The following is a 16,426-nucleotide window of genomic DNA, read 5'->3' on the forward strand; positions in this document are numbered from 1 at the left end:
TATGTGTCTGATTTTGCACATGGTGCTACTTTACCTACAAGCTGTTGCCCTTTCTGTGTTCTTCGTCTGACTTAATGCAGTTGCACTTCTGGAAATCTGGCTCATTGCACATCCTTGTAACAGCAATGCACTGGAATGAAAAAGCACTCTCAGCATTGTTACAACAATAAGTACCTTCACAAATGTATATGATTTATGGATGGCAATCACCCTAAGGAGCTGGAATGCGATCTACTGTGATATGTAATTCTGTGAATATCTATTTTCAAAACCTCGTTTGCAAATTTCAGCCCTTTGGCTATAGTCTCTAAAAGAAGAAGAAGAACCTATTTTATTGTAAGATAATGAGTATCGCAGGTTTGAATTGCATATAATAATTCAGGTTTCTATTATGCCATGATGAGTACATTTCTATATGTATTACACAAATGAGAGCATATACATTATGCGTCTATGTGAAGTACACATTAAATACAATATACATTCCTACACAATCTCAATATGCACATTATATTCATCCAGTAATCAAAATATTGTTTTGCCTCTACCACATTATATGTTTTTTTGTATGTACTGGATCAGTGTCCAGACCTTTCGCCAAGAAGTATGCATTTTAATGTTTTAAGGGTCCTATAAGAAAACAATAGTTCATGCAAGGCCAAACAAGTCCTAGAGCAGCAAGAGCCGTTGAGTTAAGGCAGTGTTAATCAATATGCCTATAGCATTAGGCATATACAGTCAATTAATGCCAGGAGGAGCAACAGTAGGCAATTTTCTGAATTCACGTAGGGACACAGATGGGCTTTCGCATAGTAGGATTATTTATAAATAATATTGAAAAACTTTTTTATGAGGGATATGGTTCAAGTGCTCACAAGAAAGTGAAGACAAGCATGATGTGGCGAGAGGTGACATTTAAAATATATACATCACATTGACAACATAGACTCCTGATTGTAATTTAAACAGTAAAGGAGTTTTTTGTTGTATAGAGGTCGACCTCGTTTCGATCTCACTGATTTGAGATCATGATCTGGACTAAATAAATGTGAGCATGAAGAATCTATAGGAGACCATAAAAAGGTAACAGCTAACTCACCTTACTGTCGATGTTTTTAAGGTACTTAGCACTGCCTCCTTTCTTACTTTTTCTGATTATCTAATTTCTCCTCTATCTTTCCAACTCTCATCATACTGCATGAATTTGCATTGTCATGATTTACTTTAATTTTAATTGTCAATTCCTTAAATATGTCTCCTTTGATCAGATACACTGGAAGCACTGCATCAACACTTAATTGTTTTCGAAACGTATTACTCGGGGACTTTGTCTAAAATATGTGTACCTTATTATGTTTCTCCTATAGACTATTCATGCTCACACCTTCTGTAATATAGATAGTGCTGGTGCACATATAACACCAGCACTATCATCAGAAGGCATTCCCTCAATGGCTTGAGGGCGTGGCCCCTTGCAAATGAGGGAATCTCTGTGCCTCTGTGCCTGTGCTGTACTATAGGCACGGATGCAAAGGTGAAGCAGCTGTCAGGAGGCACGCTGACAGTATGCCTCCTAAAAGGTGACACACCATCAGTGCGCCCCCTTGATGGCAGCCCTCTGGAGTGGCTGAGAAGGGTCCTATGTACCCCCTAAACATCCCCTTGCAGGCAGGTGCAGTCACTCACTGCACACGCCTGAGAGGGGAATCTCTCAACCCTCTGAAAAGTGCAGGGTGGTTGCCGCCTGCACAGTGAAACGCGGAGCAGCCACTTCAAAGCCGCTCCGTATTTCATTTGAATGCGCTTCCCACGGGGCAGCTTGACTTTGTGGCTGCAGTGTGGGTAGCGCATTCAATCTAATATGCCACACTCTCCTTGTTAGCGCTAAGTACACCTTTTGGGAGGTGCGCCTGCGCTAACAAGGAAAATGCGCCACATTGTATAATACGGCTCTAGAGAGTACGCAGGGGTTGGCTAACTGATGGGAGGAGGGTAATTTTATGAGTTTTCTGAAGCATGACACAACATATTTTCTCTAGTAACATTTTCTATGAACTGGGGCACACATATGTGTGTTTAAATTGATCAGGTTGCATCTATGTGAAAATACAAAGATGCGTGCCCACAAGGATTACACTAAAATTGAACCACAAAGTGAAAGAACATAGGTTAGAATTTGGAGGGAAAGTAGTATCATTAAACACAATAGTGCCGGAAACTGAACAGTAACAACCATCCAATAAGGTATCTGATGAAAAGCAGTACAACTTCAGTGAATGCTGAAAGCATAACCAGAAAAAAGAGACATTAGACCCAGTCATTAACCAAATTGAAATAACAAGGAATAAAGAATTGAGCAGGTTGTGGAACCAGCCGCGGCCCGTGGAGGGAGTTCCGTGGGACAGTATTTTCCATGTACTTGTGTTTGGTGCCCTTTTGTAACATGCACACACCACCTTGCCCTTGTAACACATGGTTTGCTACCTCTCACATGTTTTTACCTTTGACACATGCACAGGTGCCACCTTTGCCTACGTGACGCTTGTTCTTGTGCCTGAGTTATTATATACTTATTGCAGTATTATACCTCAAATTATACTTTGTTTTCTCTTGTAACTGCACACTTGTCACTTTTTCCTCTTGAGCACTTTTTACTACCTCATGTATTTTTTGTTGCTCACAATTTTTCTACCTCATGTATAATGTTTGCTCACAATTGTCACTATTACCTTTACTACCTCATGTATTTTTGGTTGCTCACAATTTTTACTACCTCATGTATTTTTTTTTGCTCACAATTGTCACTATTACCTTATTTAACATAACGTATGCTTTTGTAATCTGTTCTTTTGTAAAGTTTCTCATTATGTTTCATTTCTGTTCCTTTTGTGAAGCGCTCTGACACCTTCGGGTAAAGTCCGCGCTATATAAAAATGCATAAATAAATAAATAAAGGCAGGTGGGGCGGGGGAAGGGCAGGGTGGGGGGTGATAAACACCAGAATATGGATGATTGCAGGTAAGTAAACAATTAAATTAATAAAACGAATTTCGTTCCTTGCCCTGCATCGCTAACGGCCACATGCATCATTGTAAGGTTTTGCGATTCCTTATTTGCGATTTTTAGGGAATCGCAAATAAGGAATCGCAAAATGGGATGCATGATTTAAATCGCATATTATTTGCAATTCGGTAAAAATTGCAATTTTTACCGAATCGCAAATATTATGCGAATTCTAATTTGCGATTTCGCAATTCCCATTGATTCCTATGGGCCAAAAAGCCCATAGGAATCAATGGGAAGGCATTGACATTTTGCGAATTTCAATTAGCAATTCGCAAAATGTTAATGCATTCCATAGGTGCAGGGGGGTCCAAAGGACCCCCCCTGAACCCCTGAAATGTATTTTGAAGTGCATGTTTCACACACACATGTCCTAAGGACATGTATGTCTGTAACATGACAGTGTTTTAAAATGCAATTTTGAGCATTTTAATACATTTTCGCAAATTACCACAAGGTTCACCCTCGTGGTAATTTGCACCCCCTAATTGCGAATTCGCAATTTGAAACACTTAAAAGGAATCGCATTTTTGGAAATCGCTAAAAATAGCGAATTTCACAAAAATGCATGATGCATCCCAAAAACTTATTTAGGAATCGCAAACGGCCGAATTTACCGATTCGCACCGTTTGCACTTCCTAAATAAATTGATGCATGTGCCCATTTATGCAGTGTTTATCAACCCCACCATGCCCCTCCCCCGCCCCGCCTGCCTGCCCCATGGAACTTCCTCCACGGGCCGTGGCTGTGTGGAACGGGACTTACCTCTAAAAGTGTTTAGAGCTTACGGCTAATGTTGGCACAAGCTTTGGAGACAACACTAGAGAGAATGCTCACAGATAATACTTAAAGTAATGCTAAAAACATGCTGTAACCGAAAGGGAGAAATTTAGAAAAGCCCATAATGTTTGGGAGAAAAAAATTGTACCGAATGTGTTCATGATGATTACCATAAATCAATAGAAAAATGGGAATAGGACTGGACACATTTGATATAGAAACCAAATTGAAGAAGAAATGCAAGCTGATCAGAGACAAAATAGATTATGAAAATGTTGGTACACACAGGTTTATGGCACATTTTGCCGATGTAACTAGAAAAACTAAGATAGACAAATCAGAGACAGCTGAACAAACAATTTGTCATGAGAGCTCGGATGCAAGCACATTATGAGAAAATGAATCACATGCACAATTGAGTTAGAAGAAATGTGGTTGCTCGGACAGGACCCATAAAACAACCCAAGAGGCAGAGGAAGATCAGTAGGCAAAGGGAGAGGAGAGGACAGCGCCAACAAACGGGGAGCCAGAGAAAGTGACATAGCCATCGCAAGCAGAGAAACAATGTCAGAGATGGAGCTGGATTATTAAAATCACAAACCAAACAGAACACGGTTTTCAATACATGTTCAAGAAAACTACCTGAAGATCAAGAAGATGTCCTTAAATTGAGAGTCAGATTCTCGACAGCAAAAAAAATAATAATATCAACCTTGTGGTTTGGCAGGCATGGCTCTCCTGCATAAATGAGGGTCAGATCGAGGGGCATATTATCAAGCAGGGCGATAGGCAATTATCGCCGCTTTAGCGGCGATAATTCTATCGCTCTATTAGCAAGCTGTCGTTAACTGATGTTAGCGACAGCTTTTAGGCGATAGCGAGCGGTTTGGGGCCCGCTTTGCATGTCAGCGATGTTTATCGCTAATGACATGCAAAGTGGGCGTACCCAACCAGTTAGCGACTGAAAGCAGTCGCTAACGTCGCTATCGCCTATTAGCAAGGCAGGCGTAGCAATAGAAATATTCGTGCTAAGCGTGAATATCTCCAAATGCTAACACCTGCCCAGACCAGTTCTTAGCCATGTTATCCAATGGGAGGTGGATAACATGGCTAAGAGCATTTCGTCGCTAATGCGTGAATAGCGATATTCACGCATTTCGCCGCTATCACTGGATATTTTAGCACAATGGAGAAAAACGTTGCCAATAGCATGTTTTCTCCGCTAACATATCCAGCGATAGGCAGCGATTAAAAAAAATGCGCTAAGCGCATTTTGCAATAAATATCGATATTCCTTGGTAATATGCCCCCAGTTCAACAAAATCGCGGGGCCCTCACTTTTTTTAGAGTTAGGGAAGCACAATGTTTCTGATTGCAGTCGCTCCTTTGGTGGAAAACATAGACCAATGGCCCATTGGATATGGTCCTAGGATGCTTGACTCCAGTCCAGGGAGGGCCTGGCCTGGCATTTCGGGCTGGATTGTTCCCATTGGGGGCAGGGTCAACACTGATTTGCATATAGCTGGGTCCAAACTGGAATGGCATGGTGAGCAAAAAAACGATGGATTTAGGCCCAGATCTCTGTACTGGGGTGAATGTATGACATTGTTCTGCATTCTGTCCATCAATTGTACTTTTTGCATTTGTCATCCTGGGTGTGACGGGTATGCCCAGACGTGGGTCCCGTGCTCTCCATGCTACTGGAGTCAAGCTATCCCGGCTGAAAGCCTGAAACCGGTCCTAGGATGCTTGTTTCCAGTCCAGGGAGGACCTGGCCTGATAGTTGAGGCTGGACTGCTCCCATTGGGGACAGGGTCATCACTGATATGCATATGGCGGGGTCCAAACTGGAATGGCATGGTGAGCAAAAAAACAATGGATTTAGGCCCAGATCTCTGTACTGGGGTAAATGTATGACACTGTTCTGCATTCTCCATCAAGTGTTCTTTTTGTATTGAAAGCCTGCAATCAAACAGGAAAACAAAGAATGACCCTCTCCCACCACATGCTGGGACAATATTCCCAGTGTGTTAGAGACTTTTAGCTTTTGTTTTCAATAATATACTTCCACTTTGGGAGTTGGTTTATGAAGAACAAATATTTGTTTGGCCACATTAAACACAACAGCCGCTAAGAAACATTTTCGTGACTTCTATACAGAGGCATCGCAACTTTGGCTCTGGTGAAGATACAGAGATTTCTCCCTGCCTGGCAGAGAACTCTAAATTTGGTGAGCTGTACTCTGTCAGGGGAACGGAGTACATTCCTCCATGGACCTGGCAAAACAGTGCACAGGCCACTATTTTCTGAATGAGAGATATGCATGGAATTTTACAAGTTTGTTGAAAAATTCAGGCTAGGCAAACATTTCCTACATCCGGAAGGAACCACACACAGAAGCTACATGAGGGTGAAAAGTGAAAACTAATCTCTTTGTAACAATCTGGATATACTGGCAGAACTAGTGGCTCTTGTTGATGAAACACTGGCAGTGAGCAAATATGAGTTTGGAATATATGATGACACATTATGAGAATTGAGACAGATCTTGCAGTCGTCTAAAAAAGGATCTAACTTTTAGTTTGTGTTTGAATTTAGTGGTCAATGATATACAAAAGGAAGAGGTAAAAAGACCAATATAGAACTCATTTGACATGCAAGAATTTCAATGCTGTGAAAGAGCTATCTGATATGAGTCAATTTATAATGGAACCCTCTGTGAAGGTAGGCAACATTATAGATACCGCCATATTTGCAGGGACAACTTGAAGGCAAACTATGCAACTCAAGCACAGATGAAAAGTCTGTGAATACAATTAAGCATTTAACCATAGATTGAAAATATGGTATGAAGAAGAACCTATTGATTGGGGTGAATGGAAATATCTTGAAATTGACCATCCTAAGAAAGCCACCATAAATATATTGCCAAAGATCTGCAAGGGTCAACACTATCCACCAGGATGCCCAATTGTTTCATTCATAAATTCCCCTACAGGAAAACACTTTAATATTTATTGAAACCTTTATATTCCCATTAGTAAAAGCACCTCTTGCATACCTCTATAATTTAACGTATTTTATGAACAAAATAAATTGCATCCACTGCTAGTGCACTGCCAGTCAACATATATTATCATCATGTGTGACAGTGAAAAATCAGTAGCTGACAACATGCCAAAATATTTCCGATTGCGATCAAGGTCAATCAGGCAACTGACCGGAACACAGCCAATTGAAATTTGAATGGGAACTACAAATTCTGGATTCTTTTGTTGTTAACGGATTACCAGCACAGCACAAATCTTTTCATGATCAAACTAGTGTGAATGCATACTTCCTTAGAAATGTTATCAAATAGGCCTAACATTCTAAACATTAGGAAAACATGTTTTAACTAATCACTTAATTACTTTGAAATGAAAAGATTTTGCTAATGTGATGCTACAGTTCTTTATTTAGATTGCTGGCAATCCAATGTTAAAGAAAGTTTTCCAAGTTTCTTGAAAACTCCTGCCTTGAATAATTGCTAAGAATAGAAAGTTAACAACCTCTGAAATTTCCCAGCTTTGCTATCTGCCCATCCATATTTCCCACTGCACATGATCACTTTCTTGATAGTATATCATTGAAGACATTCATGATTTAGTTTCCATATCTTTCTCCAAAAACTAGTAGGCTGATTTCCAAAAAACAAAAAAATTAATGATTATAATCATCACAAACATCAGCTCCAAGTCAGATGTCAGACTGTTCAGCAGTTGTTGTCTTATCGTTGACAGCAAAAACTATACTCATAATCTCTTCCTACCTTAGCTGTGGCTTCCTGGACCAGTCAGTGAGAAACGTTTCAGAATTAAACTTATGTAAATTGGTATATTTTTGCCAGTGACCATACAGACTTGTATGAGAAGCAACCCAAAATAGTTATACTTTCAGCTACCAGAATTGAACTGAAATAATATTTTGTTAGTGGGACATTTTGGTCCTCTACAAGGATCATACACTGATCTGCTTTTTAGAAACGTTTACAATTCTTTAAAGAGAATAATTCGTTCAGTTAGGTTTATAGTTATGATCAAAAACCTGAAAAACAGTGACATTTGCAACTTACATTTTGGCACACTGCTCACGATACAAATGAGATAACAGGTGACAACAAAATATATCACAAAATGACATGTCTTCACAAATAATGGACATTATAGGTATAATTGTAGTTATAGGTCTGTACCAGTTTTTATGCACCAGTCTTTAAAGCATACTATGAATTTTCTAAATCTATAGGGATAAGATATCGCTTATCATGCTTTAAAAAAATATATAGGAGTGATGCCAAATCATCAGATCCTTTATAATGTGAAGGATTGCAATATCCTCTTAATGTACGGTAGGGGTACTATTTGTTCCTTATATTATGTAGTCACAGCATCACTCTTCATCGAACCCCCTTTTACATTTTTGGTTGCATGTTACTTTTTATGCACGGATGGTGTTTTTGCAGATATGCAGAGCAAATGTTGAGTATTTACTTTCAAAACAAGTATACCAACATGCAGCTCGCAACTGATTGAAAAAAAATATTTGAAGCAGTTCAATGAACAACACTTTTAAAAGAAGATGTATGTTGTGTGATCAATTTCTGATAGTTTCCTGCTTGGTTGTGATGAACTGCCAAATGTCATTAAATAAACATGCTGCCTTAAATATCTACTTGTCAGCTAACGGCTGAGTGATAAGGGAAAAAAAGTTCAGAGTAGATAAAAACTACTATCCTTTTTTATTTATTTAAACAGTAGTTGTAAATATTGTCTGTGCGATTCACATTGTCTGCTTGCTCTTGCAGAGGTATTGTGACTTTATAACTTAACTCTCATAACTTAATAATGAATAGGATCAATGTAACTTTCTTATTACTGGTGAATAGTAACGTCGTATATAGACTGTAATAAGAAAAAAAGAGGCAGGTTTTCTTTTATTTATTAAAAGCTCCCCATATGTGTTTGCAACTAAAGTGTCAATATTTATTTTATTTCATACAGACTAGTTTATCTTATACAAATGATTTTATGTGATGATTGTATGACATCTTGCTATGCATTTTCGAGTTCTAGCTGTAAAGCACCACTAGGGCAATGGACCTGAATGTATATTCATTCAGACTCCACACCACCCAAGATCTCAAAGATTAACATATCGCTCCATTGCCTAAATATCTAACTGGGCACCAGGCAATCATTAGGGTAGCTGGCCCATACACATCACAAACCTTTCTGTCTGGAAAATGTGCTTGCTTGAAATCCTGTAATAATTCTTCTCTAAGGCATGTTTATGTCCAGCAGTCTTCACATGGAATATACACTAAAAATTGATATGTATAATTTTATCCTGAAGACTTCTGTAGGTCATGTGATCCAGTGATAAATGCTTGCCATTTTCAGTTTAAATTGTAAACAGTTTGTTGTCCATTGCTGTTTTCGTGTTTTTAATTTAGTGTTGGAAGTATAAGTTTTTCAAATTCTCCATATGTTTTTTTTTCCTTTCAGCTCTTTCAAGCATTTAATTGGGGGTTTAGATGATGTCACGAACAAGGCCTATGAAGATGCAGAAGCAAAAGCAAAGTAAGTGTCCTCAAACCAAGAGAAATGAATTTAACTTTCTTAAAACCTATTATTAACTATATATTTATAATCATACATATAAGAATATTAATACACAATTGGTAGATGACTATATGGCTTAAGAAAGCAAATCAAAGCTCAATGTAAGTTTGCACTGTGATTTGGAATTGATAGATACAATAAGAAAATGATTTGAAACTTGCAATCATCTTTTCAGCATGTACTTGGGTGCAAATCTGACCAATAGCAAAACTCACCCAGTAGGACATTAAACAAAGGTAGGTAATTGCAAATAAATGAATATTTAAATTGAAAACAGCAGCCAATAACAGGATAAGAAGCTCTGAACTCAACTAAAAGGGTTAATCAATTCCTAGAACATGTAAAAGACCTGAGCTATGGCATTACCTGTTTTGGCCACATGCTGTAAAAACTAAACATGAAGAGAGGTGTAGTTGGGTGATTCTGTGGAGCATGTGCTCAAATGGTGACATGTTTACTGTAGTTACTGACCAAGAATTGATAGCACCATGTCCTTCTTAAGCCATTATGCTCATTAATATGAATGAATTCTTAGCAACAGTAGAGAGGGAAGAGGCCCATGAATTGCTTAAGGTACTTTGGGCCTGAGGCTACTAACTGATTGTTAGTGCATCACTTCCATATGGGATTCACGTTTTAGTTGACTTATGAAATCCCCTTGATTGAGCGTATCAATGCTAAAAAAAAAGAGGGGAGATTGACTTGCCATTTTTACTGGCCTTTTTTGGTGGTTAAAACAAAATGTGCTTTTTGTTCAAATTGTAAACATGGTGTTGTGGGTTTGACTTTGAAAGTGAGGGTTGATCTTGCCAAAGCATTGCAGTTTCTTCTCATATCTGGGAACAGGTACAAACTATCAGTAATTCACAACACAACCATTCATTTTGTAAGTTGCAGTTCTCTGAAAAATGAAAAAGAGGGCAAGCCCATTGTCTCAGAACAGGAGGTTGTCCAAAGGTAGAAAAGCAGGAACATAAGTAGAATTAAACCCAGATCAGTAAGTATACAATAATATCACCCTTTAGAGTGAGCCTGTAGTCTAGACTCTCAAATAGTTAAAACTTTTCAGCCTCAAAGTGTTAGTTTTAGATCCATTGTAACTCTCCACATTGTTAATAGTGCTTTTTGTTTTTTAACCCAAGAAGTCAAAAATGCTTGCCTAAGTAAACATGTCCTTTACTAATTAGCATTTCTCATGTGAGCTGAACAAATCAACAATCAAAGCATTGAGCTACTTGCTTAACAGTCGAAAGTGCTTTCAGCCTCACAAAGGGGAAGGAAAGCACTTTATAAATGTCAATACAATACAATAGTCTTACTAGGTTTATTGTTATTTTTGCATTTTTAACGTGAGGCCTGGTTTAGAGTTTGGCAGGCAGGATTATCTGTCGCAAATGTGACAGAGTACCATGTCTGCCAACATCTTGGTCGTCCGACATCCTTTAGAGATGGGCAGTCCATAAGCTTTCTATTGGCGGAGCCCCATTGGCTGTCAATAGAAAGCTTACTCTAACAGTTCAACGGAATCAAAGTAAAGCCATCACACCGCCTGCTCTATTTAGACCAGACAATGTGATTTTCTTTGCTGTCATTCATTGCGGATATGCCTGGTGGTGAGGTACAGACAGTGGTGACAAAGGTGTTGTGGGGCAGGTGAGGGGGAGCACGGTGGGAGCGAGTGCAGGGGGGACCTGTTAATAAGAATAATTTAAAAAAACATACCTGACACCGCCAGCCGCCTCCTGCATCGCATCACTCCTGCTGGCCTCTTCCTGGTCCCAGCAGCCATTGGGACAGACTCCCAGCCAATCCTAAGCGGGCAAGAAAGATGCTCTGATCAGGTCATGGAATTTGTGGGGTTTATCCAGCCTGGTTGCTGAATGCAGCTAGGCTGGAGAAATCTAACTGTGCACATGTGTTTTGGTCGGCCTGGGATGGCAGGCCAAACAAATATGCCTACTTAGGGAGGGAGTCGACAAGCACTCATCCTCCCCCCTCCCATGCCCTGCCCCTCCATGCACAAGCTGGCTCAAAGCTAGCAAACTAAAAATAAAAAGATGCTAGAGCATTGTTTTATTTTTTTCCATTTGCTGGATCTGCGTCATGCAGTGGGGCGACACTCCTTTGCCCTTAAGGAGGAGCCGCGGCTGGGTACAGAAAAAAACACTTGCTTTTGAAGTTTATTTCTGAATAGCCAATAAAGTTAAAAGTTTGGTGATCAGCCATCCAAACCTGGTACAGCCATCCACCAAAGGTTTTGTACCTTGGAGAGATCTGGCATATCGTGGTTCCTTTTGAGGTACTGATATGGCTGCTGCGCTGATGAACGGTCTTTCGTTGGGATGGTGGAAGTAATGCCTTCTTCCACTCTGACGCTCTGTACTCCATCAATCTTCAAATCAACACCTTAGTAGTGCTGTTTTTCACTTCTTCAATCCTGTTTTATATAATACAAATATTACCTTTACCTGCGTGAAATGGCTTTTGGTGCGAAAGGTTTAGTGATGCAAATGCATCCATTTTGCAGATCTCCCTTCTGCAAAGTAAAATGATTATCTTGAAAACTTCCAGACACCCCTTTTCCTATAACCTCAAAGAATCAAAGAATTATAAAATGGAAACGGTTGTGTCGCTCACTTTAGCAGGCAGTTTTGTTTCTGTAATTGACTGTCTCTCGCTCTCTGGTCAGTGCAGCTTATACCTCAGGTCTCAGTTGGACTTTTTGACATTACAGAGATGATATAAGTGTTTTCCGAAGCTTCCCAGCTGCTTTCATTACATTGCGTTAGTACAAATGACAGATGAGTGTGAACCCTTCTAAGAGACGACAGGGAGCAAGGCCTCTGGATTCTGAAGGTCAGAGGCAGCCTCCTTGGCTGAATTATGTTAAGGACTCCAGCTGGTACTTGCACAGATGACGATGCATAGAGTATTTAACACTGTATAATATTTCGGGCTGTGTGATCAGACGACTACTTAGGTCCTGATTCTCTAATTGCACTTTGCAGTACATTTTGTAGCACTACAAACTACGTGTGACGTTTTACGACTCCACACTCTCTACACTTATGTATGCGGAGTTATCTGCCCACCAGGTGAGGAGACCTCCACACACATAAGTGTAGGGAGTGCTGAGTCATAAAACTCTGCACGTAGTGTGTAAATACCGAAAAATATAAACTTACTAATAAATTAACATGAGAATCACGCCGACTGTGTAACTGAACATCAAGTTCAAAAGACCTTTATTCGAATTTCGTCAAATTCATAAAAGTACCACAATAAAAACATACATTTACACAGCAAAGACAAGTATAAAAATTCATAAATTGTTAAAAACTGATGCATTTCTCATAAGACAATTTTGAAGGTCTTTCCATTGTTTTGCGTACACATGTTATAAATCTCAGAAAAGTGCTAGTGCGGAAAATTAATTCATCTGTATCCAGGGACAATAGCATTGAATAAGATTCCCCTAACGAAAGGGGTCTGTGTTTCCTAAAATACGGAGTTAAAAACCAATTAATATAAATTAAATAAAATTTACAGAAGAATAGAAAGTGCAAATCATTCTGTTTACTAATACCATCACATGGGCATGGATTATAATCTTTTGTGTGCTGATAGCCCAGGGGAAACCCCAGCAAGATTTTAATAGAGCCTGCCCTTAGCCAGAACAACAGTTGATTTGAGTGTTTCTCTTTCCATTCGATTTGAGCTATAAAGTCCATACAGTGCTTGTCTGACCTCGATTTTATCTTTAGGTTCAATCTTACTGGGATCGGAGAATAGATCTTCCCTGTTCACATCACTCAGTGTTTTTAAGACATCCGCGAGCCAGGGGATTGACATGCCATGATCACATTTAAGACAGTCTTTTATTATATTTTGAGTTAGGGTTGCTGAGTCATTCTCCAGATCCTTAACCAAAAGAGAGCTGGTCTAGATCTGATAAAGTCACATACGTAGGGGAGGTTAAGTTCCTCATGGCAAATCAATTCAGAGGAGGAGATTGGGGCACCCAGGATTTTCCTACAGAATCGAGCTTCTTCACGCTGGATGCCGGGGCTTTTACCCAATCCCCAGACCTCAGCCCCATATGTGGCTACTGGTAGGCACTGTAACTTAAACATTTTTAAAATAGCTCTAGTGGCGCCTATTTTCTTAGGTCAGGACAAACTCAAAATAGAGTTGTTGGCTTTCGAGAACTTGCTCATGGCGTGGGCCTTGTGCCCACTCCATGAGCCGTTCGCAGCGAAAACCAAACCAAGATAAGGGAATGAAGTTACAGATTCTAATTTATCTGTCCCTATATGTATAGTGTTGAGTTTGCGTTTCCCGGGGCCACATGGCATAATAAAAGATTTTTTTAAATTGACGCGCAGGTCTAAGCCCTCCATGTATTGGACAAAGCCTTTAACAAGTACACGAAGGGCGTTGGGTGTTCGTCCCATCAAGACCGCGTCGTCAGCGTATAGTAAAACTGGCAATGGGAGCCCTGGATAGTTGGTACATCACTAGTCACTTGTTTTAGGGCTTTGGCCAGGCCGTTAATATAGATGATAAACAGCAGGGATGCTAAAACGCACCCCTGTCTTACCCCTCTGCCTATTTTGATGGGTCCCGATACTTCTCCGCCCGCCCCGATCCTGACTTGTGCTTTGAGGTCGGTGTGGAGGTATGCCAGGAAATTAACAAGGGCCTCGTCCAGTCCGTAATTCAGAAGAATTGCCCATAGTTTGGATCTATTCACTAGATCAAAAGCGGATGAGAGATCCATGAATGCGAGGTAGATAGGGGACGATCGGGCAATGCTATACTTATCGATGATCAGTTTTAGATTCAAGCATTGCTCGACAGTCCCCACCCTGCTTCTGAATCCCATCTGGCACGGGTCCAATAGACCCGTATCTTCGGTTCACTCTACCACCCTGTTGTAAATTACTCGTCCCAAAATTTTTAAGGTGTTGTCCAGAAGAGAAATCGGGCGATAGTTCACTGGGTCCGATCTCTCCCCTTTCTTAAAAATTGAGACTATGATGCTAGTGGCCCAGGTATTGGGCATAGGAACTGTGGGGAGGCTGTTAAAAACATTAAGGAGGATTGGTGCCCATAGGTCTGGACTATGCTTAATTACATCTATGGGTAAACCATCAGGACCTGGCGCCTTGTTTCCAAGGCTCTCTTTAATGGCTATCACCACCTCATGGAGATCTATTTTTAGGCCGTGGAGCTGGCCACAAGGAGAGCCAGGTGTGTCTTCAGATGGGGCAGCATATATTTTAGAGAAATGGGCCTCCCAAGATTTGCTGGTTATGTTGCAACTAATTGGGGTTAGTTGTTTGCCCATTTCATGCGTTTTTTTGACAGCTAACCAAAAAAGTCCGCTGTTTTTCAAATTAGCGCTCCGAACCAGCGACTCCCATTGTTCTGTTAGTAATGCGGCCTTCCTTTCGGCTATCTTTAATTTATAAAATTTCCCGGCTGCCTGAACCTCTGCTAGACACCTTGGTTTAGTGGTTAGTGCCCTGCGCAGCTCCCTATTTGCTAGTGAGCAGGCAGAGTCAAACCATCTAGGTTCTTTCCGCTCTTTTGGTAATGGGACTGACAAAGAAGCTTTTATTGCTGAACACAGTTTACCGAAATCATCGATTATCCTGTGGCAGTTCCCATCCATAGTTAGGCAAGAAGTAATTAAGTTAGGGTGTACCCTGATTACACTTTCTAATACGGCCCCGCTATCAACTCCCCTCCATTTAAGGCGCAGGCCATCGCCTGTGGGTGTAATGTCTCTTGCCCCGTTTATTTTTTCATAAACCTTGTTGCAACCTAGTTTTAGTGTCACATTGAGGGGATTGTGATCACCGAACGAGGTTTCTATCACTATAGATTTTATCACACAGTCTAGTAATTGGGGTGACATGAAAATAAAATCAATTGTAGAAGAACAGTCCCGCCCTCTGAACGTAGGGGCATGGAATTCGCTGGGAGTATGGCATATATCCATAACATTACTTAAATTGTGCTCGGTTAGTATATTAGCTAGTTCAATACCCGTGCGTTCGGCCAGGTCTGAGTGATTCCTCTCCTCAGTGCTGCGATTACTGACAATTTTAGCATTAAAATCCCCCCCCCAATAAGGATCCCTGTTTCCTCCCCAGTTGCAAAACTAGTTTCAAGGTTCCGTAAGGTCTTAGAGAGTGCTTCAAAGTTTTTGTTGGGAACAAAACAAAAGTCATTGTTATAAAAGTTAATTAAATAAATCTGGGTCTTTCGCTTGAACTCTAAAATCTGAATGTTCGGGTGTCCTCTTGGGAGATCTGTGATTGTACCACCGGCCAGTATCTTAATGCCAATAAACAAGCCTCCCACTGCACGTCCAAAGTCTGGTTTTGGTGCTATCACACTGAAACATTGATACCCTTCAATATATAGATTCTCCACGGCCCAGGTCTCCTGGAACATAATAATGTCTTTGCCATCCAGTATCTTGGCCCATTCTGGGTTTGTCAATCTTGACTCTAGGCCTGCAACATTCCAGCTAAGAATGGATAGATCACAGTGTTTAGTATGTCTAATTAGTTTACTTCTAACATTCTTAGCTGTACTCTGCATAGGGATAGTTGGAGTCGGAAGTACAACCTCTTCTATAGTTGCAGATGTAGTAATATGACTTTGTGACAATATTTCCCGAGTTGTGATAACTGACACCGGAGGTGAATGTTCCTCAATATTGGCACTTACATCTCGACATTCATCACTACTTCCTTTTATCCCCAGTCAGTCCTGTTCTATTAAATTTGAGAAGGCGTATTCAAATCGGTTGTAAGTTGGAATGTTATATATAGGCCTCAACTCATTGTACCCTGGATTGGGATTTACATTGGGACTGAAGTATGGCCTCTCGCTGTAGTTATGC

The 16,426-nt window shown here is 40.3% G+C and overlaps 1 protein-coding gene across 1 annotated transcript in view; it reads left to right on the forward strand.

The window, feature by feature from the left end:
• Positions 1-16,426, forward strand: part of PRKG1 (protein kinase cGMP-dependent 1) — a 1,912,306-nt gene that overhangs the window by 1,635,465 nt on the left and 260,415 nt on the right. The window contains exon 9 of the mRNA XM_086921971.1: positions 9,391-9,465. Coding sequence (XP_086778097.1) covers positions 9,391-9,465 — 75 coding nt within the window. The remainder of the gene's footprint in view (positions 1-9,390; positions 9,466-16,426) is intronic.

Source organism: Lissotriton vulgaris, chromosome 5 (genome assembly GCF_964263255.1).
Source record: "Lissotriton vulgaris chromosome 5, aLisVul1.2, whole genome shotgun sequence".
Classification (NCBI taxonomy): Eukaryota; Metazoa; Chordata; class Amphibia; order Caudata; family Salamandridae; genus Lissotriton; species Lissotriton vulgaris.